A 25,819-nucleotide genomic window follows, 5' to 3' on the forward strand; every position below is an offset into this window, starting at 1 on the left:
TGCTATCACCATCTTGAAGACCAAGACAGATCTAAAAAATAAAGAGGCTGGTGCTATTAAAACTAGCTCTTGCAAGGAACCAAAGAAGAACTACATGGGGAAAGAAGGCTTCCTTGTTCTACATTTCACATGTACAGAAATACCTTCTCAAGTTTATCATCTAAACCACGTGTGAAAGAACTTCAAAAGTTATGGGATTTCTTTTAAAAGGAAAATCTAAATTGTTTCTAAAACGTGGCTACTAAAATCTGATCCTAACATCATATTAAGAGAAAACATCAGTGGAACAATAAACGTTGCTACAGCACCTAGAGTTTATAACGCTCTTTCCAGCTACTCCAATCCATTGATCTGCACAGCGCCCTGTGGGGGAGACACTATCACGATCCCCACTTTTATAGATGTGCAGTTAAGCCTAAGCATCTCATCTAAGATCTCTGGGCTGATAAACAGCTCAACTCTTCTGACTCCAACTGTAGCAGTCCTCCCACTGCCCCACGGCTCCCTTCTGAGATTTTATTAGCAAGCCTAATGATCTGCTAATTCTCAAACGCACTCTGTGCTGAACACATACGAGAGTCATCTTCTCTCAAATTCAAAAGGAAATCAATGAACCTGCGGCCAAACTCATCAGGGGAAGCCCAGTTGTGGGTATCTTTGGATTCAGAACTTGCTCACCTTCAGAACCTTGAGATAGGGCAGCCCGTCGGGCCCATATTTACTGCCGTTCTTTTCCACATGTTTGATCCACTGGATATGGGGCTGGGCATCGCTGTACACTTTGCAGACAAACTCCACATCGCCTCCAACCACAGTGGAGGCGTTCGCTGGCAGCCCAGCTTGGAGGATGGGCCGGTGTGGTGATCGCTCTGGTGGAGACACAGAAAGAAGGGGGAACGGGGACGGGACACGGAGAGATGAACAAATAAGTCGTGTTGTCCAGAAGGCTGCTAGTGAACTCAAGCCAAAAAGGCCTTGAGTCTGCTGGCTGACTCTTTTGAAATAACACCATGGCCCGATGCATAACAAAAAACGACTTCAAAGGAGACGGCTGGAGCACGACCCTTGTAAAAAGAGTACTTATTTAGAGAGCTGAGAAAAGAACTTACTACATTCTCGAGTCATTGTTGTCCATGACCACCTAATGAATAGGAAGAAGATTTTATTTTGAGGATCTAAAAGACAAATGGTGAGGGAAAGAGTGTCTCTTCACTTTCCATTTGGGACCATTTCAGAAACTCACCTTGATCATCAGCTTAACATCTCAGGGACTAACTTTTGAGGTCACCCTGAATTCCAAAATGGCACCTGTAGGCAGTGTCTCCCCACACCTTTCTAAGATGCTCTGGGGAAGATTTACAGCCCTTGTTTTGAAAAGAAAATAAACTAAAATCTAAAGCCAAAAGTAACGAACAACTGGTTTCATCCCTTTGCTGTGGAATTCACTCCATTTGGTCATTCGTTGTCCCACGCCCCGTTCACCTCCCCGGTAAGTACTACGGGTCGCTGTGCGTCCCAGCTAGATGCACAGGCCAACGCTCCTCAGCTTATTCAGATGTGGCATCAAAAGAAACACAAAGCAACACTGGTTCACAAATCCTGGCACCGTCTCAGACCGTCTTCAAGGAGGCCCCACAGTGGGTAAGCCAGCAATTACTTTCCACCCTCGCTTGTCTGCGTCTCTCCAGGGAAACTTTCCAGTTCAGGGGTGGTCTTTACAGAAACCCTGCAGAGGCAACCGCATCAAGATGCAGGAAAAACTACATAAGGTTCCTCAAGAATCAAGTAACAGACCAGCCTGCTGCACGATCTTGCCCACAAAGATAGTCCACATAATCACAAACGGACCAGAGCCTCCCTCCACTGCAGCTCGGTCAAGAGTCACACAGAAAGAGAGTCCAGGCACGAATATCACCCCATGCCCACCTACCTGCACGTGCCTGCTCCTGTATCCCTCCCCACACTGTGGGTACCGCTGCCTTTAACCTGCAGCCTAAAACATCACCAAGGGAAATGAGGACATCCCAACCAGCCCGATAAACCAAAGATGTCTCCATACCACACCTGAGCATCCCCAAGCATCACACTGGAAACAGCAAACTAGAACGACAGCTATCTAAGCCTTTCTATATGGGGCTTTCAGATTAAAATGTCATTTAGTGGAATTTGTTGGACAGGAGCCAGACCATGTGCAAATTGATTTTACTGCGTAAGCCTGTGGCTGGCCTTTAAAAACTTAAAAAAGAAAAGAAAAAGTGCTAGCAGTTACTCTTTAGCACATTTCATTCTAGAATCTTCCATCAATTCACAAACACCTTTATTTTTACATTAAAAAGGTAGGGTTGCAGAGCCCAAAGAAGGCATTCATGTGCCATGGTTTCACCCACACGGGCTAAGCAAAACAGCCCAGAAGTCGAGGCTCCTAGTCATGGGGGCAGAAAATCTCAAAGCTGGAATCCTTTCAAGCATCACTAGAAACACTCACTGCTTGGCTAAGACGCGATCCCAGTGACGGGCCACTGTGAGCCTCCTGGTCAGGCCTGATGGCCAGGTGGATGCAGCGGGGACCTGCCAGAAGCCAGCAGGGACAGTGTTTTGGTTCAACCCCAGCTCACCCCATGCACGTGAAAAGAACAGAGTTAAGCCCACACACACTCTCCCCACCAGGCCTCCTCCTAAGAGACTTAACAGCCCAAGGGGCGCTGGTCCCACGGGCTGGACACTGCCGGCTGAGCTCACAAAACAGGCTCCTTTGCACCTATCAAATACTGAGGCACTTTACTCCTTCCCGCAGAGAAGTGAATGTTAGGTATCAGTTCCTTCTCTGGCTCAGTTTTCCAGTTTTGCATGCGTGTGTTTGTGTGTTCGAAAGATAAATATTTACAGCGGACCTAAATATTTATTCTTAGAAACAAAGGTACTATAAAATCTTAAATGTCATAAGCCAGATCAACTGAATTTCAAACCAAGTCCCCTTTCTGAACATGCTTGTTTCTCATAAATCGTTTCACAAGCAAACATTGTGCATGTAATACCAAATAATGATGCCGTGAACAATGAGGGCTTTCATACGGCACGGCAGCCCTGGTCTGCGCCAGCCTTCAGCAGAGAACTTCATCACTGCGGCAACACTGGCAGGGCCCACGATGGAGCTGCAGTCTTGTTTTACTTGTGGTCAACGTGCTGCTCTGCTCCAGTTATTAAGTTATTCCATTGCTATCCGGACTATGTTCACCCAAAAAGAGAAAAAAAAAAGCACCATCTTCACAATGGTTTCATGTTATTGCATTTGCAAATTACAGCATACCAAACGTTACCGCTTACAGTGGTGAATTCATCCTTTCAAATTTTCTCACCTTATACAAAATAACCTCTGAGCCACCCCCTCTCCCCCTCGGCCCTTTCTCACTTTGGGTACAAAAACTGCAAGCTGGATCGCTCTGTAATCGAAACCTTACACCGCCTTCCAAAACTTATTACAGCTGCCTTCAGTATAAAATGAAACCTTAGAGAATGTTATTTAAAATGTTTTTAAAAAGTCAGTAGGCCTCATGTTTCGTTTCTCCACATCAGGCTTTGATCTCCTTTGCGACCTTATTCTCTGCCCTTAAACAAGTCGGAGAATGAGGCCTGAAGCATCTTGGAAGAGATCCCAGGATGCCAGGCTCTGCCAAGAAGGGCGTTCCCCTTTCTCAGATCCTTCAACAACCACTCTTCCCTTGAGTCCATCAGACCCCCAAGAACGGGGATCACTAGTGAGAGGATGACAGCGCCTGGACTCCCGTTCTAACTTCTGAAAAACTGGGGTGAACATGGGGTGCAGGTGGCAGGTAGAAGAGCAGGCTGGGGGGCAGCCCCAGGAAGCGGGCAGTCCCTCTAAGGCCCAGGCCAGCAGGCACTAGGAAAGCGGGACAAGGCTAGGGCCAGGACAATGGGCATGAAGCCCCTCCAAGAGCAAACGTACTCTCCTCAGCCCTGGGGGTACACCAATGCCTTTGGGTCTACAACTCTTGAGGGGGGCAGCAAGCTGATAAACAAAAAGAATTCGTTGTTGTTCAGTTGCTAAATCGTGTCCGACTCTTTGCAACCCCATGGACTGTGTGGTCCGCCAGGCTCCTCTGTCCATGGGATTTCCCAGGCAAGAATAGTGGAGCAGGTTGCCATTTCCTCCTCCCAGGGACCTGCCTGGACCAGGGATCGATCCCACATGTCCCGCATTGGCAGACGGAATTCTTTACCACTAAGCCACCAGGGAAGCCCATAAAAAGAATCAGTCAGTGAATTCTCTCTGGATGAGAGAATTAAACCTAGAGCTGGCCCATCTCCTGTTCTGTAATCACAGAAGTCATATCTCCTCTACCAGGAAGGATTTCCTTTTAGGCAGCATGTTTAACGCACAGATATTATAGAAACCAGATTTTGCTCTTTATAAGGGGAGCGATATATGTGTACAGAAAAGCCAACAGGCATCTCATATCTGTGTTTTTACTGAAATGTTTAAAAATACATATTCTGAGTTCAGCAGGTTGCTGATGTACAGTGCATGGGCCGGAAGGAAGATGAGCACCCTTACAGTAGAGATCCTGAGGTCCCTGCATAAGCTCCAAATTTAGACAGAATGGAAGGCAGTCCAAAGGGTGTGGCTGCGGCCGATGGGACAGTTGGCTGCCTTGCTGGAATGAGGTTCCACCAAATAAACGTGTAGTAAGCACAGCCTGGAGTACTTTAAAAAACACATTCTCACCCCCCCCGGATTCTCCCTTTGTGAAGTACTCCAAAAGAGTCGACTTTACCAAAGCAGAAGGCCCAGCTGCTAAGAGTCTCAATTTTGAGACAGGCTCTCTCAAATCCTACTCTGGAGCTGGGACCAAGGCTTCAGGAAGAAAATAGCCTGTTTCATTCCAAGGAGTAATTATTGAGAAGGAGAGAGAGAAAATACCTGAGTGACAAAGAATAAATCTTTGTTAATTGACCATTTGAAACTTTATAACATGCCCGTCCCTCCTCTGGACATAATAACATGTTTGCTCATAAGAGATCTGCAACTTTGCTCTAACATAGCAAAGGCCATAAAAAACGTCCACTGGGCAGAGAGGCCTCCTGTCCATGGGCTCCGTAAATACACATCCCCAGGATCAGGAGGAGAACCAGCTTCTTAAATTACACCTATAAATTAATCAAGCCCAGAGTCGCCGGTTTCCCAGCACACACTGGTCTTCTAAGTATTTCTCCACAAAGTTCAGCAGCGCTTGCCACAAAGAACCGTTTCAAAGCCACACTCTCTGGCAGCAAAACACCAAGAGATTCCAATCACGGTGCGTACCCAGGACCGATCTGGAAAGAGTGAGCCTCCTCCTTCTCGGGCACCCATTCATTTCAGGAACGTGAAGAACCCTGCCTGCCCTGTCTTTAAATTAAAATCAAAATTGAATTACCCCTCCTCTGAAATGGCAGTTTCTTAGCAACTCCAAGGGGCTGAATAGGGAAAGAACATTCTGCAATTTGGAGGACATGTGAAAACAACTGAGAATTCTTGCTCCTAAAGCCTAGCCTCGCTTTTTTTCTCAAGAGTAGGCGGTGGTGGCTTTTGTTGTGTAAAAAAGAAAACACCAAAACAACACCAACAAAAAAAAAAACACGCACTAAACCAGTTAGCATGAGGCCTGGTTATTAGGAGAGCCGATCAAAAGCCTCTGATGTCTGAGGAGCCCAAGAACCTGCTAAAGACCTCAGGCGAATTACAATTAGTAGAATGAGTTCATTGCCTTGTCAAGACTCTGCTGAATGCCCTCTAACCAGCCAGGCTACATCTAACTAGGTTCTGGGTTTTCTTTTCCCTAAGCTTCCTCCGGCATCTAGAGACTGGCACGAAAGGAGGTCAGAACCAAAAAGTAATCTGGAGGAAAAGGGACGGTTAGGACATAGGATGAGAAGGAGTGCTGCTCTCTCAGAAATAGTCAATGCATCTGTAGCCAGGATTTTGCTTGTCATCTTCCAGAAAGGACTGGGGGATGCTAAGTACCAGAAATTACTTTTAAAAAAAAAAGGAAAAATGCATCTTGGTGGAAGGTGACTAGTTCGCTGCTCCCTTTCCATTCTACATGTAGCCTCATCTTCCTCCTGCTTGGATATCTGATTCTGGGGGTTCTAGACAAAGTGGCCTGGGGAGCCAACTTCCTCCAAAACATACGTGTGTCTCTGTAGAGAGAGCAAAGTCTGGGGAGCAAGCTGGTTTGGGAAAAGTCAAAATGTTCTCCCCAGCACTGAGGTTCCTCGGTGACTTAGGGAGGCTGCGCTATGTGAAATGCTAGAAGCAAAACACCACTAATTCCTTTGTGCTTGCTCGATGAGGTGGAGACGCAGGCTGAAGCGCTGGCCGAGGCTGGATGCACTGGGAAGCCCAAAGCAGGCGGAGGCATGGTGCCTTCCCTAATTAATGTCATAGACGGTATTATTTGGCTTCGAGTTGCGTGGCTTCTACCAGCTGGGTGTCAATTTAAGTCTTCTCGGGCAAATTACGGGAGCAGGGCCATGTGCTATTTACACCCCAAATGTTTATGATACCCTGATCTCTGTGTCTTCAAAAAGTTAAACTGGATGTGAAACTGCTTTGGCGGCCACAAAGGTATGCCAATTTTAGGTTCAAACATGCCCTTTCTTTTGTGAAAAGGCTTTGGGACAATGAAAAAGATGGAGAGCAGTACAGTAACGACTCTATTTAATGCCGCTGTATCCTCAGAAACGGCTGAAATGGCACACTTTATGTTGTGTATATTTTACCTTAATTTTTTTTTTTAAAGAAACATGGCAGAGGTGGCAATCTCAGGGTGAGATCTAGTCCCAGGGATCCTGGAAAAGCCGCCTTCTCAATTAGTTAAGCATGTTTATCTTGTCCAGTTGACTAAATGAAGGCTTTCCTCTCACCAGGCACAAGGTCCCCTGCCTGTATTGTGCTTAGTTTTCAGGCTGATGCAAAACTCAGACGTCAGTCTCCCTCCTGAGGAGCTGGGGTAAACACAGCTGAGCACAGTCATGCTGGGGAGCTCCATCACTGAGCCTCAGCACCCCACCACTTGCTACAGCCCATGCAACATCTTTCAGGAATACAAGGTTATCAGCTGCTGTCTGCAGAGCTGGCTTCCCTTCATGGGAAGAGGATGTTGGAAATGTTTAAATCCAGGACCAAAATATACTTTCTTATTACACAGGTGGAACTCTGATTTAGATTTTTTCCCCCCAAATGATTTACAAAAAAGCTAAAAAAAAAAGAAATAAAGAAAAACCAAACCATGGGGGAGTCCCCAAAGACAGCAGTGCTCAGAATGAAGCTGTTTAGGATGAAGATGTTGGTATCCAAAAAGATCCAGTGAATCTATGTCTAGAAATAGGCCCTAGAAAAATAATAACCCAGGTGGCCAACAAACAGATGTGAGCAAAGTTTGTCAATGGAGCCTCTCTTGTAACTGGAAAGCAAAAGATGAACATAGGCTAAATACTCAGCAAAAGGGGACGATTAGATCAATTATGTCCACAACAGACAATATACAGACCACTAGAAAGACTGAAGCAAAAAGCTATGCACAGACATGGAAAGATGTCCACAGTAATAATGTTGATGGTTTTATCAACTTTCACCATTAAAAAACCTGATTTCAAGAGGAAGTCCAGAAAAACCTATCATGCTCATCTCAGATGCCTGACTCCTGGGGCTGTTCAAGCAGAAGCAAAAGCTTTCAGCCCATCTGAGCAAACAAGAAATGCCTCCCTTTGGTAACAAACCACAGGAGAAGTTTGACATTAAAACCTCATTTTTTTTTTTAGAGGCAAACTCAGGCCCTGAAAATAAAAGTGATTCTAGAGAATAGTTCCTTGCTCATAAGCAGCAGCATCTAAAGAGAAGCTTCAAAATAGTCACCCAGATCACAAAAGGCTCCAATCTGAATTCTTCTCTTTTCACCATCCAAGCCAGATGATAGACCTCAGGCCAGCCCTGCCCACTGCCCACCGATCACTCAGTAATAGTTCACACTCAAGGTGGCTTTGTTTCGTTTGGCCAAAACGTAAAAATTTAAAGGACTAAATCCTTCATCTTTCAGTTTTAGTCCAGAATGTATACTGAACCAAACAAAGTGAGGAATTCCTTTTCTAAGTAAAGCACAACTTCCAAAAAGATTCCTCCAAAACAATATCCAATGCTTATCTGTAAAAACAGCACTTTCATGCGGAGACGATAGAGACTATGTCTGGGGCACCTTCTGACCTGTGATTTGCGATGGACAGAATTCCTGTAGGCTTTGTTTGAGAGAATTCTCTATGTGGGAGTCTCTGAGAGAAAGAAAAAGGAGTTCTGTCAAGATCCAGGAAGCTCCATTTCTATTTTATCACCTCACTGTGGCAGTTTGGGGGGGTTTGCACTGTGACCTGACCTGTCAGCCCTAAGAGGCCAAAGCACATGTTCCATTCAACCGACTGTCCCAAACACCCTCTAGGCCAAGCACCAGATGCCCCACAGATAGAGGATTAATCATTACTATACAATCAATAGACATGACCCCTGTGCAATGATCTTTCCCTCCAGACCAAGGCAATGATGTTCTTAACGCCACATCTCTCTCTTCTCAGGAGGAGGAACGGAAAAACTTCCCCACAGAAACACTAACACCCTCCCTTCAGCCTTTTCTTCTCCACTTCCCACCTGCATCTGATCTCCTTATGGTGAAAGACAGTGTTGGTAACTCAAGATGCCACCTTTCCAATTCAAACCTGCTCTTGAAGTTGGGAGCACATCCTTATTACGATAGGTCCTTTCTGCCCTAGCTTCCTCTGACTATGAAAAGAAACCAAACACAAGACCCGTTTGCAACAATGGGGTGCTCTAAGGGTGGGGGAATTCATAAATGCATTCTGGTAGAACTACTGTTTCAAAGGGGAAGGATTTGTTGGTGTTTCCACATTCATCTCAATGAGAATAGGCATAATACAACCCAACAGAGGTCTTTTGTTTAAAAAGGTGATCGGTAATTGAAGCTGTGTGAGCTTAGAGAGAAACTAGGAAGATTCCTTACATTAGAATTTGCAGTTCAGTATTCTTGCCGGGACAATTCCATGGACACAGGAGTCTGGTGGGCTACAGTCCACGGGGTCGCAAAGAGTTGGACACAACTGGGCATGCAGGCATGCACACACGTAATGTTAAGAATCACAAACCCTCAAATATAAGTAACTCCGACTGTTTCTTATTATTTCAACTCAGCACATACTGATCAAAATCTTGCTGAGTCCTAGTTCAATTACTAGGCACCCTGACCGCCACTGATGAATTTACATCTTCATGCCATGCTTACTTGCCCACACTCCGATAGCAGCAAGCTTTCTCTCTGCCCTCTGCCCCCACCTGAATCATTTCCAGCTATGGTAAAGAGACCCTCTTACAAAATGCTGTAAGTCATACACTTATCTTTAACACGTCTACATCCTCTTTGCCCACATCATAGACTCAATGCCAAAGAACAGACAGGAGATCAAATATTAGCCCTCTCCCCAGCCACCTCTCAGCCAGGCCCCCTGCCAGAATAAAAAACAATCAATAATGCTTCCTTCTTCAACTCTGGGGCAGAGGGCAACTGATGGGTTGCAGAGAACATGGCAAATATGCTGATATGGCAAAGTTCTAACATGTCCCATCCTGGCCAGCATGTGCCTGCTCCAACCCCAGGAGCTGGCAGCCATGGGTACCACCTGCTCTCAGTGCCTGGAAGGAGTCACCTCGACTTGGTGTTAGTCCTGCAGGAAGCACTTTCTGCTGGTCAGTATATCCGGGGCTAAAAACACCCACTGGCCAGCTTTTACCCCTGGAATACCTGTTATGAAATAGGTATGAAAACCCACTCTGTAGCAACCAGAAAGCTCGTTAAACAGTAGCTACTGAAGGAAGTTTTGAAATCTCTGTCCTGAAGGAAAGGAGAGGACCAATCACTTCTTTAGCCAGGGCTGGGCTGAGTGTGCATGTCTCAGCTTAGAGCTGTGAAAGAAGGTGTGGGACCCCCTAATGATAGGACTAGCAATCACATGGGTCCCATTATTTAAAAGCACCACCCACCTACTGCACCTTCCCAATGATGCTATAGGAAAAGTGTATCATCACCCCCATTTTACAGATGAGGAAACCGAGGTTCAGAAGTTCCATGACTTTCAAGGCCACAGAGCTAGCAGAGGAGGCAACAGAATTTGAATCACTCACTCATGTAATTCCCACAAGAACCTCCAGAAGTGCTACCCAGCAAGGAGTGGAGACCCCTGAGCATTGCTGTGACAGCAAGGTTAGGAAGAGGAGGAGGAATTGGCTGCTGAAGCCACAAAAACAGTGAGACTTTGCTTCCTACTCAATCCCCACTTGAGCTCCAAGATTCCATGTCAGTGTTAACAGGCCCACTTAGGAATGCACCACTGTGACCTATTCCCTGGCATGGCATCTTCATCCATCGTCAATAGAGGGGCCTTCTGCCCCCCTCCAGCTATATTTCACAACGTTGAGCTGGCACACAAAACCAGCGTCAGGAGAAACACCAAGTCTTAAACTTAGAACAAGAAATGGAAAAGAATTCATTGGCAGCAAAATCATGAATATGGAAAATCAAATGAGGTCTGGCCAGGAAGCTTCTAGGTCAAGATGCTTCAAGTTAAGAACCCCAAGGGGCTCTGTGGAGCCGAGGGCTGGCAAGTGCCAGGGAAATGCACAAGAGCTGTAAGCTGGAAGGCGAGAGTCAGGTGTCAGGAGCATTTAAATCTCCAGTACACAGTGTTGCGTCGTTTCATGCTGCCTGTGCCGTGGCTGCCTCATCACACAGAAATACAAAAGCAGCCTCCAGGAGCCACCGCGCGATGGAAGCCAGGACACAGAAGGGTCTTTCGTAAGGAGCAAGTGGCTGGGAATGATCCTAATTTTGAGAGCCTCAGTAATAAGCCAAAAAGTGAAAGTCACTCAGTCGTGTCTGACTCTTTGCGGGCCCATGGTCTGTATAAACCATGGAATTCTCCAGGCCAGAATACTGCAGCGGGTAGCCTATCCCTTCTCCAGCTGATCATCCGGACCCAGGAATCAAACCAGGGTCTCCTGCATTGCAAGGGGATTCTTTACCAACTGAACTATCAGGGAAGCCTGATCCAGCCAGTTAATTAACAAACTACAACACCATTTCTTCTTTTTTCTTAAAGCCTACTTTGTTCCAGTAGCCCCCCTCTCGCCACCAAAAGAAAGGCCCACTGCCCTGCAGAAGTGTGGTTTCAGGGGCTCTGACTTGTCCCAGTCTCCTTCCTATGGCCCAGGGATCACACAGGGTCCTTTGTCTTCCTAGGACGGGGCTGCCCCAAGCAATGAACAACTGACACGACTTCTCCCATGAGGACAGGCTGCCAAGCGTTCCACACCAGGTGCCAGCCCCTTAGTCAGGCCTATCAGCCAGCGTTCAAAGTAACAGACTTCATTCCTTCGCAACACACACCTGAGGGACAGGCACCACTGCGATGGGTTCCTTCCTGCTTTCAGGCTGAGATACAGCGGATTGATGCCACGGGCCGGTGGACAGCGCCATCGTGATCTGCCACTGAGCACATCGGGCCTGGTGAAGGGGACTGAGTGATTCCCTCACAGCCAGAAGGGACACCTGGCCCCTGAATGGCTCCCAACCGTCCACCAAGACACTGTCTGCTGCTTACAGCTCTTGCCCGGGGAGGACGAATCTCTGGAAAGCCGATTCACAGGAGGCACGGCTGGCCTCTGCAAATCCAGAGGACATGTTCCCACCTCTGCTGTCTGTGGGTTTCCCTGGTGGCTCAGATAGCAAAGAATCTGCCTGCAATGCAGGAGACCTGGAAGATCCCCTAGAAAAGGGAATGGCAACCCACTCCAGTATTCTTGCCCAGAAATTTCATTGACAGAGAAGCCTGGGGGACTGCAGTCCATGGGTTGCAAAGAGTCAAACATAACTGAGAGACTAACACTGCTACACATTACCAACCCCCCTGCCAAATACCCAAGGCCAGGTGCAAAGCTCACAAGTTACCCGCTGGTCTCTGGGAATACAAAACTGGACAGCGAAAGGACAGAAAGCTCATAAATCAAAGCCAAAGAAAGGGTCTTTATGAGTAAGAAGGAGCAACTGGTCTTCTGAATACTTTCCTTGCTCCCTCTCTCTCTCACTTTTTCGGGGTTTTGGCAACAAAGAGCTGAACATGGGGTTCACCTTTCTCAAGCCTGGCTGCAGCAGCTGCTGGTCTACACCACAGTAATCCTGAAACAGAGACATCAGTGAGGGTGCAGGCAGCATTAATCTAGGATTTGAGAAGACCCAGCTCTGGAGTTCCTTTGAGATCTTGGCAAAATGACTTACCCACTTGGAACTGGGATTTCCCCGACAGTAAAATGGGGTGAGAGGTGGAAGTGGAAGTACGAGACCAATTTGATGAACTCAAAGCTCTCAAAACTCTACAACCTTCTTCTGCAAGTTCAAGCAACTATCTCATTCCTGGGGCAGCCTCAACAACACCTTTAACCAAAGGTGGACACCTCAGCAGGATAAGTGACTGCCAGCCATTGGCCAGTTTCATCGGTCCCAACGTGCGATCCAGTTTGTTCAATAAGACTTCCGATTGATTCAATAAAAGCCATTTAGGATGTCTTCTGATTCTCAAAGGAGTTTCTGGTTTGGCAAAAAAAGAAAGCAGTATTTGTTGCTAGCCACCTAGGTACCCCCTGGTGTTTTCATCTGTTAGGCCAACGAATTTCTCAAAGCACCAAACTGGGTTGAACTGTGGCCCCAGAAAAGATAAGTCCACATCTTAACCCCAGGAATCTGTGACCGTGACCTTATTTGGAAATAAGGTCTTTGTGATTAAGTTAAGGATCTCAAGAGGAGATCACCATGGATTGAAGATGGGCCCCAAATGCATTGACTGGCGTCCTTAAGAGAGAAAAGGCAGAAGGAGATTTGAGAAAACACAGAAAGGAAGGCCATGGGAAGACAGAGCCAGAGTGGGGTGATGTGTCCACAAGCCAAGGACCCCCACAGCCACCAGAAGCTGGGACAGAGACATCGGTGAACTCATCCTCGGAGTCCCCAGAAGGAACCAACTCTGTGGACACCCTGACTTCAGAGTCTACAAGAGAATGCATTCCTATTGTTTTAAGCCATCTGGGGGCTTCCCAGGTGGCTCAGTGGTAAAGAATCCACCTGCCAATGCAGGAGACACAGGTTCAAGCCCTGGGTCAGGAAGATCCCCTGGAGGAAGGCATGGCGACCCACTCCAGTGTTCTTGCCTAGAGAATCCTATGGACAGAGGAGCCTGATGGGCTACAGTCGACAGGGTTGCAAAGAATCAGACACGACTGAGTGACTGACCACACACACAGGCTTATTCTAACCACCCAACATTCCCTGAAAATATAAAGGATGCCGTTCTAATTATTTATTAAGCTTTTTTTATTCTTTCAAAGTATTCATTGAATTTGTTACAACATGGCTTCTGTTGTTTTATGTTTTGGTGTTGTGGCTGCAAGGCATGTGGGATCTTAGTTCCCCAACCAGGGACCACATATTCATGCCCTGCATCGGAAGGTGAAGTCTTAACCATTGAACCACCAGGGAAGTCCCTCAAGGATTTATTTAAATACAATTTAAGTATCAGAGCTTGATCTCTGGGTCAGGAAGATCCCCTGGAGGAGGAGATGGGAACCTACTCCAGTATTCTTGCCTGGAGAATCCCATGGACAGAGGAGCCTGGCGGGCTATAGTCCATGGGGTCCCAAAGAGTCTGACTGGACAGGACAGATCATGCACGCATGTATCTTGTGTACCTAAGCCATCCAGGCTATGATGTGTTACCGCAGCCCCCAGGAAACTGAAAGCCCAACACAGGGATGAGGCAGGAATCACCTCTGAGCAGCTCAGAGCAGCTACGTCACTCGTCCCAGGTTGCTCGGTCCCCAGTGTGTGGGCAGACAGACCCGCTATGCTCACAACACCAGGCTGCGTTTATCTAACATCAGTGGGTCTCGGCACCTTCATTCTCAGACACAAGAAGGGTGGGACCAAAAATTAAATGACTTCTCCCAGGTTGCAGCTTCTTTCTTGGTGGCAGGGCCCCGGGCAGGACCCAGCACTTCAGCCTCATTCGCAGATGAACGATGGCAAACACTTGCCAACTCCCGGAGCCAGGTCTTTTAAAGAGAGCCCGTTTTATTATCAGCACAATTACCGAGATGTGGAGCTTCACACTAATTTTCCCTTGCAAGTAAATGGCTGAAAAGTAATGGTGTCAATTTTAATGAGGATCAAGCGAAGTTCTTAAAAGGGCTCACATAAACCAAAGCATCTCCCTCACACACAACAATGGCTTGCTGTTTAATTCCAGAACACAAGAATGTCACTTAAATTACACGGCTTCTACATGAAAATGCTTATGGGAATGCCTTTCCAAGGAAGAACTTCAATAAAAAGATCTCACCCAGTTTGATGCATCGTCATATCTAAACTGCAAGCCTATGTCTCATAGCAACAAAAATAAAGCCTCAGAGAATGTGCACTGGGACAGCACTTCACTTTCTCTGGGAAAGAGTCTCTGAACTTCTGTGAAACGGAGATGTAGCTGAGAGGCTGCTATGAAGCGGCAGTATATTAAGCTTGGACCTGCGGGCCACCAGAAATTCAGCGTTTGGGCCTGAATCCTTTCTGTTTCCACTTGCCGAGATGTTCAGAACGATTCATCTGCCAGCCCTGTAAGTCTGCCTGAGACCCTTCAGCTGACTCAATTCTTATTTTATTACCACTTCTCAGAGCAATTACTAGGGTTTTTGAGCAAAAATGAGAGTATTTCACACCTCCATCTTTCCTGAAAATGTCTTAGACGCCACTGACTTTTGGCTTCTATTTATAAAGAAGGTTCAAGGCTTGGAAAATTATTGGGCTTGAGCTTTCATGGATATTCCCAACCAGCATTGTGTCATTATTGGCCCACGTTTAGCTGGGCGAGCTCCCAAATTTGTGACATAATCAGGCCTTTCTCTGCATTACTCCATACACTCTACGCTCTCTCCACATTACACCACTGAATCATACGCTCTTTTCAACAAGACTGATTGCCAGGGGATTAACATTAGACAGCACAATTCCATTATTCAGCAGCCCAATTCAAATCCAACCCTAAATGCTAAGAGAGATTTCAGGGCTTCACAGAGATGAGCTGCCAGAAAGCTGAAAGGGAAGGTGGGGTGAGGGGCTTTTGAATGTTTTACATAACAACTCAACCTAAAACCTACTACATAAGCAAGAGCCCTGTGGCTGAAGTGGCCGAGATATGACTCCTAATTCCTGGAATGGCCCCAACCAATTTTAATGAACAATTTGTAGACCTCTGCAAAGCCAGGATCCCCAAAGACTGCTACGGCACGATGATTTTATTCCCATAATAAATTACTTATTTTCAAAATTAAGTATTTAGAACTTTTAGCCCCAAACCTTTCTTTCTTGAAATAGAAACACTTGCATGTCAAATTCAGGATGAGTCAGACCCAAAGTGAAATACAAGTTGTATGTTCTTTGATCAACAGACTTAGGGTACATCAGTGCCAAGATAAATGCTAACGACTTTCTTCTGATATTTGGGTGTCACTTCTCTTTCTTTGGTAAAATACCTGTACACGGTGATTCCCACTAAGAAACATTCCACAAATATCTTTGTAAGAAAAGAGAGTATAAAACTCAGACTTTTATGAATATCTATAGAATTCACCAAATGCAAAATCCTTTCAAATTTCACATTAAGGATTCTGAATAATAAAATGTTACTTTTTTTCCACTGAATACTCACAAATGGAAATTTTAAAAAGACTGTAGCATACTTTTTAAACCAGGGTTTCTTAAGAATTTAATTTAACCTGCTAGAAAATTAAAATGGTTTTCTATTTAATTTTCAATTAACCTAAAACTTCAAGTTACCAAATCTATATAATTTGGTTAGCCAAACTTTTGCAAGGTTTCTTAATGTCTCTTTGGGCAATTCAAATATCTATGGGTGGCGGGGTGGGGGTGGAATTTCCCTGGTGGTCCAGTGGTTAAGACTCCACACTGCCAAAGCAGGGGGTGTGGGTTCGATCCCTGATTAGGGAACTAAGATCTTGCATGCCATACATAAAGCGTGGCCAAAATATTAAAAAAATGTATATATTTATCTACGGGGTCTCTCTCCTCAAGGAGTTTATATTTTATTGAAGGAGAAGAAATGCCCACATGTAAAGTAATACTAGGGTCTCATGCCCAGGAAATGATGGAGGAAGGCCTTTGTTTATGGATACACAGTGGGTGGGCATGAGTTTGTGGGGTAACAAAGGGTCACATCAAGGCAAACTGAACCAAGGTAAGCTTTGAGCCTGAGACCTTAGCAGGAGCAACCTGGCATACGGAGATGTGCAAACTGATTAGGTTCCCCACAGCAAGGACTCAAGGCCAAGTGGCCACTTTGAGAGTCATGGTAGATGGCAACAAGAAAAGACGGCTTCCGCAAAAGAAAAGACCTCAACCCATCATCACAAAACAAGAAGACACGTCCTTGGTGTAAGTTTATCAATCCTCTAACAACACAGCAAAACACCCTTTCTTCATCAGTTACAACAAAACCCATCATAATAGACCAGACTTGAGAAGAAATTTGAGTTTCTAGGACAACAAGCTATGTGGTCTTAAGAGATTTCATTAAAAATAGCTTAATTCTCTAAGCATTTAAAGTATTCCATCAGCCCATTAAAACAGCTCTCTTTTCACAGAAGAAATAGGTTCTAGGAATGGATGTTAAACTTTTGGTGTCTAACAACTTTCTTCTGATGGAACTGACTGGCTCCTTGATGTTTGTTAACCTTCCTCCAACCAGCTATAAGCTCAGTCATTGTAATACCTTTTCCTTTACCCTTCAGCCAGCATTATACAGTTGACCTTCTTTCAAAAACAATGCTCCCCCATGGCCTAACTGGACCCATTCTCTACACATGCTAACTTTTTTTTTTTTTCCAGAGAAATCTCAGCTTCCAGAACATCAGCACATTTCACATCACGTCCACTTCACACAAGAGGATGCTTGGGAGCCAAGGGGACCACAATAAACACATGTAACTCAGCTAATCAGGAAACAGAACACATGTCAAACGACAGAAGCATCCTTCTCAGATGACAGCCTGTATTTAGAAAGAATGAAAACAAACCAACTCTCCTGAAAATACAGGGAGAAACAACGATTACTTTCACGACTTCAAATGAGTCAAGCTGCAGCAGGATGGCACATGGCTGGCACTCAGGGAGAAGTAAACTCACCAACAACGTCGAGGTGGTACGTATGATTGATGGACCCGTAATCGTTCTCCACCACGCAGGTATAATTTCCTTTGTCAGACGGGACCACACTTTCCATAATAAGGCTCCAATGCTGGTTTCGTACCTGCAAAGAGGAAAGGCGGTTACCGGACAAGTTTAGCACAGAATACCAGGTGCTGTGCTTTCGTGATTTGAAAAGAAGTTGAGGGAGACAAGGAAGGTAAAGAAGAACCACCTGAATTCTGAAGCTTCCTCACAATAAGGACTCAGACTGGGAGACAAAGGAAAACCATGATTAGCATCACAGTGAACATCTGGCAAGCCGGCATGGACATGTTCAGACTCAAGAGGGTGTGGAGGAGGTCGGTCATGTCTCGGGCTTGAGGGTTCCTCCAGAAGCTGCCAAGTGGCCAGGGAATGCAACACTAACCCCAGTGTCAGGGTTCCTGGGCAGGTGAGCCTCGGACTGGTCATCCGCTGGGAACCCTTAGACTTTATGGCACCAAGGAACCACACAGAGCCAGTGTCAGGGATGTGAACACGTACCAGATGCCAGGTACTAGGCTGGCCAGAAAGGTCACTCCGAAAGATGTTACGGGAAAACCTGAGCGAACCTGATGGCTAACCCAATATTTCCCTGAGCACTCCTTTCAACCTCAGCAAGTTTAACCTTAACTCCTCCAAGGAACCCATGAGATAGCTACAGTTACTCTTCCTGGAGCCTTCTGGTTTGAAGGCCTCCCAGCATTTTCCATGTGGCCCTTAGATGCTATTGGGACATCAAGAAGTTTCAGCTAGAAACTTAGATCTGCTCCCTGTCCCATCACTCGGGGTGGCTAAATAAGATGCTACATGTCCCTGAGATATATACTCAGAATTCCATATAGGGGAGCAATAAATCCTTAGGCAACTTAAGGTGTGTATCCATCTGTTTACAAAATCCTCGAGACTTTTCAAAGATAAGCAGCACGTGAGAAAATAAGTTATATGATTCTTACCCTAGTTCTGTCAACATGTAAACAGGCTAGATTCTAATGTGCCCATTTTGCTTTTAAAATATTTGAATAGACTCAGGTTTTCAAGCAACTATGATTTTTCCCCCATATTAAGAACAAAATGCAGATTGCATCGTTCAGGCTCACAGCTTTAATAGTTCTCTCCAAATCCATATCATTCTTTAAAGGCATTTTGGACAAGGCATTCTGGAGAAGTGGAAAGAAAAAAAATAAAAAGCCAGGGCCTACTCATGTTAACTATCGTTTCAGGAATTCCAACTGACCTTCTGAATGATTCCCTGAGAGCGGCAAGGGTTTTCTGCCTTAATCACATAAAAACCGATAATACCAGCAGAGCCTCTGCAAGCACATGAGTGACTCAAGGAACTAAATTAGTGAAGAAAGAAAATCATCTCGTGAACACTCCATTATACAAAACAGGAGGGCAGAGCAGCTGTCCACTTCGAAAAGCAGAGCCAACAGAGGTAAGAGATTAGATGAACACGCTGTAGTACAACTCTCTTCATGTCAGCCTCATCAGCTCAGCACAAGCCACCACTGCAGAGTGCAGTGACTGATGCCGAGTCCAAAAACAAGATAGCTGGTCATCACCAACAGCCTTAGGAAGCATCGTGGGGTGAACGCTGGACTCTACTTCTTAACAGACTACAAACCCTGCATCAAGACTGAGTTTTGAGCAGTCACTTTGTTTCAGCTACTGCTTGAAGACAACTTCCCCTGTACAACCGTGGAGGTTGTTTCAGAGTCTCAGGTCCTAGAGCTGGTGATGGGGCGCTGGTCTCACTGTCACAGGCAAGAAGTCTGGCAGTAAATGAATTTGCAGGCATCAGAGCCACAGTGGAGACAGTCCATTCTCTGTGTTGGGAGAAGATGCATTTTCTGTCCTTGGCTGGACCACAGGCTTTCAGGAGACCCAGAACAAGAGGCTATGCCTCCTCTTAGAAGGGATAAGCACCTTCTCTGAAGCATGTATTAAAGGGATGCTCAGAAAGAGGACAAGATGTGGATGCCAAAATTTTCAGTGCAAGGAGAATTCTCTACCGAAATCCTGGGCCTCAGGGACCCCACTGTGGCTGCAGGCTCTGAGCATGGAAAGCGCTTGATTTAACTTAGGCCAGATGAGCCCACAGTGAGACCCTCCCTCTCCCCCAGCTCTCAGGAATATCAGGAATGGGACTTGCCTGGCCTCTGAGGAACTGGTCACGTGGAGGGTAACTCAGGCCCTGACATCACCAAGCCACGTAATCCAGCGTTTAGCCCTGCTGTAAATATTCAGTTCTTTGAGCCCCCGCTCAAATGTCATGGGCCTAAGCCCTTAATCACGGCTAGTGCCTGTCTCTGGACCCCATCCAAACTGTCAATGTCTTTCTTGTGCCTGGACCCAGATTTGGCACAGAGCAGATTCCAAATGGAGCTGAACCTGAACTGCGCAGAGAGGGCATGGTCTGCCTCAGCCCAGACGTTAAATCTTGGCACATGCAGCTCGGCATGCCACTGCCTTTTTCTTTTTTTAACCCCCGGGCATATGGTCAGCCGCAATCTTTCGTCAGGGCTATGGCAGTGCACGTAAGATCCCTCTACAAGGGCATATTTACTTCCTAGAGATGCACGACAATAATGTTAATAAGTTAACATTTATAAAATGCTTTCACAATGAGAAACACATTTACCAAACAGGGTGTTTCTGCCCTTCCAGAGACCTTGGTACTCAATCAATATTACCCCATACGATGCTGTTAATATTTATTTTCTTACACCATGGCTCCAATATTTGATTCCTTGACTTGCCACCAATCCCAAATTTTATGAGCTATGGCATTTTCCAAATGGATGCCCTTGGAAACCACCAACAGGGAGACAATTTGACACTTTCGTAGAGGACATCCTACCATCAACTATTAGTTGCTTAATGACAAGCCAAGAGCCTATAAACAGTAACTGTACAAAAATAGGGAAGAGGCAGAAAGGTTTCTGTGTTTTGTAAACAATGTCCTCAGTCGCTTAGTCATGTCTGACTCTTTGCGATCCCACGGACAGTAACCCACCAGGCTTCTCTGTCCAAGGAATGTTTCAGGCAAGAATACTGGAGCAGGCTACCATTTCCTCCTCCAGGGGATCTTCTCAACCCAGGGATCAAACCTGCGTCTCTTGTGTCTCCTACATTGGCAGGCAGATTCTTTACCACTGAGCCACCAGGGAAGCCACCAGATTAAACTTGATCTTAGCTAAAAGGCCATGAAACACACCATTTCCACACCAAGAATCGGGGTAAACCGAAAGAAACTACAAAAATGTATAAGATGTTATCTTCAATATGTTTTTCTCAATTCCCCAGGTTTTGAATGCTCCAGCGTTTCTGCCAATTAGGTCAAATGCACATAAACCATCTTTGCATTCCCAGAAGAGGAATGTGAACATCTAATAAACATATGAAAAGATGTTAACCTCATTAAGGAGCAGGGAAATGCAAATTAAAACAATAATGAGACACGGTTACTCACCAGTTGATTAACAAAAATTAGAAAGATCAGTGTCATTGAGCACTCGGTGAGGGTGGAGGGAAACAGACTCATAACAGGAATGAAAGCTGAGAAAAATATTTCTGTAAAATAATTTACTCATACCTATTAAAACAGACATTTGGGGGAGACCTACTTAATTCCACTTCTAGAAACCTTGTCTACACAAATAAGAGCAGAATTACTTCAAAGCTCATGACAAAATCATTGCTTCAAGCACAGCTTGTAACAGAAAAAAAAACTTGGAACCCATGAGGAGCAGACTCATTCATAATGAGTAGTTTATTCCAGAAGACTAGCATACAGCCACTAAAAAATATGAAGCATTCTTTTGTCCAGTGCTGGTAAAATATCACTAATAGTTATTGATGAATGAAAACAAGCAGCAACGGCAACCCACTCCAGTACTCTTGCCTGGAAAATCCCATGGACGGAGCAGCCTGGTAGGCTGCAGTCCATGGGGTTGCTAAAAGTCGGGCACAACCGAGTGACTTCTCTTTCACTTTTCACTTTCATGCACAGGAGAAGGAAATGGCAACCCACTCCAGTGTTCTTGCCTGGAGAATCCCAGGGACGGGAGAGCCTAGTGGGCTGCCGTCTATGGGGTCGCACAGAGTCGGACACAACTGAAGCGACTTAGCAGCAGCAGCAGCCTGAATGCAAATGTCTATTTATGATTCCCTTTTGTCAAAAATACAGACACACACACACACCCCACACACACCCTTCTAGGTGCATATAGGCCTGAATCTGTAAGCATGACTTATATACAAGGTAAAATCAGAAAGAAAATATACTAAATTGTCAGTAGTATATAACATATATATAATATAATTAAAGCAATGGGATTGAAAGTGTTTACACTTTCCTCATTCTCACTTTTTAAATTTAAACATACATCCCCCATGCACACAACAGAAAATGTGAACAAAACTCCAGGCGAGGAGCTGCCCTGCGGCAGATCCACCACACGTGTAGCTCTCTAGCAGACCGACCTCAAGAGCCCGGGAGAATCGAAAGCCTGCATCAACCAGTACACGCACAATTCCTTCTTTTCATTCCTGCCTGTGGCTAAATCTTTGTGGAATTCATCAGTATTTTTCATCTGCCAAGGAACAAAAGGAGAGAGCATGGGGTTTCAGAGCTAATGTTCACTAAAGACTTTTAAAAATAACATTTCAATACTTGAACCAAGTTGACTAAGCGAACAGCCTACGCTCTCTGACTTGCCACCCAAAAACTAGACCCACAAACATTCCATACCCTGTCATTGCAAAGACAAAAGGTGACCCAGACAGGTTTTTGTTTTTGTTTTTTTTCCTTTTCAAAATTCCTCTGTTACCTAAAGCCTCCGAATTGCCTGTTAAACCCCTAGCCTGTAGCTGACAACCGGGAATGTCCATTGAGTTGGTAGGACACCAAAACACCTGGGTGAAAGGTCAAAGATCCAGCTGTCACCTGGATGTTTGCTTTCCACATTGCAAAAAACTCTGGACATTTCTAAATACCCAGGTGTTCAATAACAAGCAGAATAAACACCCAGAAGCTGGACGGAAAGTTGAACTCTGTGCCAAGTTAAGGAATGCAGTGTCCATATGATGGTAAATATTCTCACAACTTCCTTCCACCAGCATCAGGGTTCAAACGGGTTCAAATTATAGAGAAGGACAGCCCTCCCTTTTAACTCTGGCCATCATAAAGTGCCCCATGAACTGTAATTCAACACAGGCCAGCTGTCATTAGGACCCACAAAATCTTACTATCCCCTGCCAGATTCCCATTTTCAGCTGGTTCCTAGGGTATTTCAAATCATCTCTCTGGGATGTTTTCAAATCATCTCTCTGGGATGTGTATATATGAACTGAGCTTACCTGTGCCAAGCACTGGGGCACGTACTGCTGCCTATCACTGGGCAGACGTGAAAGCAAACACTTGTTTAATGCTTAAACACCAAGTTTGCTTTTCAGGTGGTGTCCAGAGAACAGGGCTGGGCGAGCGCTGATCTTCTAGGACCTGTGGCAGAAACTCTTCCTCTACTCAGTAAGCGATGGATCTCTTCGGAGGAGACAGGAAGGGAATATAAAATGCAAGCCTGTTCTGTTAGATGTCTATTCCCTAAAAATGCCCAGAAAGGTGCTCTGGGGACAGACTGCCAGTGGGGTATCCACTGCCTTTTGAACTTAACTCTTCAAAAATTTCAAGGCCCTCCGTAAAAAGCTAAACACAGAATCACCATATGATCCAGCAATTCCATTCCCAGGTATGCAACCAAAGGAATTCAAAGCAAGGGCTCAAACAGACACTAGTACCCTGATGTTCACAGCAGCAGCATCAACAGTAGCCAAAAGGTGGAGGCAACCCAAGTGCCCATTAACAGATGAATGAATAAACAAAACGTGGTCTTATCCATATAATGGAATATTACCCAGCCGTCCTTGTAAAAGAATGAAGTTATGATTCACGCTACAACATGGATGAACCCTGAACACATGAAGTGAAATAAACCAGACACAAAAGGACAAATCTCCTGTGATTCCACTCATATGAGACACCTAGACAGGCGAATTCAGAAACAGAAAGTAGATGAGAAGTTACCAGGGCCTGGGGAAAGGAGGAACAGGGAATTAATACTTAATGGATACAGGGTTTCTATTCTAGGGGATGAAAAGGTTTTGGAAAAGAAATGACAAATTTTATGCCAGGCTTTTACCACACATGCACCCAAAAAAAAAAAACAATCTCCCAGGTCATGGACACTGGAAGAACAGCATCATATCATCCCCCAAGCACCCCCGACCCACAGCTTTGCTCTCAACAGTACGCCTTGATTCATCTGGTATTTATGTGCTCGAGGGAAGTTATTACCATCTCTGTTTTTCATTTATCATAACAGTGGTTTTTATTTTATTTTTTTAAACAAAACATGGAACCATGTTTGAAAAAAGCAGTTTAACAAGAGCATGAACTTTGGAGCAAAAAATTGCCCGGATCCAAATGGCAGCTCTGCCACCGAGGAGCCATGTGACAAGCCTCATCTGTAAAGGGGGCAGAACAGCTCACCTCTTTAGGCCAAAGTGTGATGCACACAAGAGGCACCCAGAACAGTCGAGACACAAGTGAACAGACCACACATGCCAGCAGATACCAACTACACCTGCTTCTCATCACAGACGGCCTGATCTGAGATGAAAGTAGAAACATCTTAGTTGAAAAAAAAAAGCTCAGCAAAGTATATAAATATAGTACAAAGTCACATTAGTCGTGACTTTTCCAAATAAACATACTTTGGGGTTAAGCATAACATTTAATAACCTAGAAAATGTAAATCTAATCTACCCATCGAAACAACCAGTTATGATCATAAGAAAATGATTTTTTTTTTTAGTTGTCTTTTCTTGGACCTGAAATATACTTGGAAACTAACAGTCTATACTGTACAATGCTTCTCTCTGCCAAGTAGTTCCATGGAAATTCTAACCTCTTGAATGCCATTGACCCTTGTGCCAATTCCATGGTCATATTGAGGGAGAGATTTATCCCATGGTCTCTCCACGGGTCTTATGCAGTTGGTGGCTCAAAAGATGGTTTTCAAAAATGTTTTTCTCCTCTATGCCTAAATCATTACCTAGGAATGAATTAAGAATGGAGATGGCCTATTAATCTCAGCCATCTTGTCATTTTTCTACATTTAATTGTGACAACTGTCCAGAGCCCTAATAAACGCCTAGCCTTAAAGGCAGTCTCCTGGGACTTCCCTGGTGGTCCAGTGGCCAAGACTCCACGCTCCCAAGGCAGGGGGTTGGGTATTCAATATCTGGTCAGGGGAACTACATCTCACAAGCTGCAACAAAGATCCCAAGTGCCACAACGAAGACCCAGCTCAGCCAAATTAATTAATTACATATTTTTTAAAAAGCAATCTCCTTATAAAAAATTTGTGCAGTTATTTAACATGAAAAATGCCTGAGCTACATCATGGCTATGCTGCTAAATCACAAGTTTTAGAGCTGGAAAGGATCAAACATGGGAGATTCTCTATGCCAACTTCCCATCTTAAGGACAGGTGATGTGAAGTACAGAGCTTAGCCAACTTTTCAACTGATGTTAAAAAAAAAAAGCCCAGGAATCAGCACAATCAGGGAGATACGGTTTTGCTTCAAGTTATGCTTTGTCATTCTAAATAAATTAATAACATCCAGCCAGCCTTTGCCCACATACTAAGAAAAACAATAATTTGACTCTTAATCACCTAAGAATGGCTCAGCATGAGTTCTTTGATAAATAAAACTGAAACACAGAACACCAAGGAGTTTCACCAGCCATTTTAATTAAAATGATTTAAATAATTTCTGTCCTGTTTCATAATTTTCTCTGATTTTACTTTGGTTTTTTGTGTTCCTTTTCCCTTCATTGGACACATAGGCATACCGCAGTAGATCAGGGACAAAGCACCCGATCCATCAACAGGTAGAAAGAGCTAGACAGACAGTTGAGCCACAGGCGCACAGGTGGTTTATGGAATGAGATTTATGAAGGAGGGGAAAAAAAAAAAAATTCACAGAAATAACACAGTTGCATTTGCAGAAAATTTCAAGTCGATTTCTTTCAAGTCGCTTTCTAGAAAAAGACGTCTTGGAAAAGTTGATATTTTGTTTCTTCATTAAATAAAAGAGCTAATGGCTGGGAATGAGAGGAGAGGTCGTTTAGACCAGGTATGTGAGATATTAGCTTCCCGACCAGGGTTCAAACCCACACCCTCTGCACTGGAAGGTGAAATCTTAACCAGTGGACTGCCAGGGAAATCCCAGAGGCACAATTCTTTACAAGTGTATGTAGGTAACAAAAAGAACATCAGAGGGAAAGACCACCATCATGACCCTGCTCCCTACTCTGCCCTGTTCAGCCCTACGGGTCTGGAGCTCAGACC

At 45.0% G+C, this 25,819-nt stretch overlaps 1 protein-coding gene across 1 annotated transcript in view; it reads right to left on the minus strand.

Moving 5' to 3' along the window:
• The window catches only part of FGFR2 (fibroblast growth factor receptor 2), a 99,468-nt gene that overhangs the window by 34,804 nt on the left and 38,845 nt on the right, over nucleotides 1-25,819 (minus strand). The window contains exons 5-6 of the mRNA XM_052660647.1: nucleotides 17,358-17,481; nucleotides 679-869 (exon numbers count right to left, since the gene is read on the minus strand). Of these exons, the coding sequence (XP_052516607.1) occupies nucleotides 679-869; nucleotides 17,358-17,481 (315 nt within the window). The remainder of the gene's footprint in view (nucleotides 1-678; nucleotides 870-17,357; nucleotides 17,482-25,819) is intronic.

This window comes from Budorcas taxicolor, chromosome 23 (genome assembly GCF_023091745.1).
Source record: "Budorcas taxicolor isolate Tak-1 chromosome 23, Takin1.1, whole genome shotgun sequence".
Classification (NCBI taxonomy): domain Eukaryota; kingdom Metazoa; phylum Chordata; class Mammalia; order Artiodactyla; family Bovidae; genus Budorcas; species Budorcas taxicolor.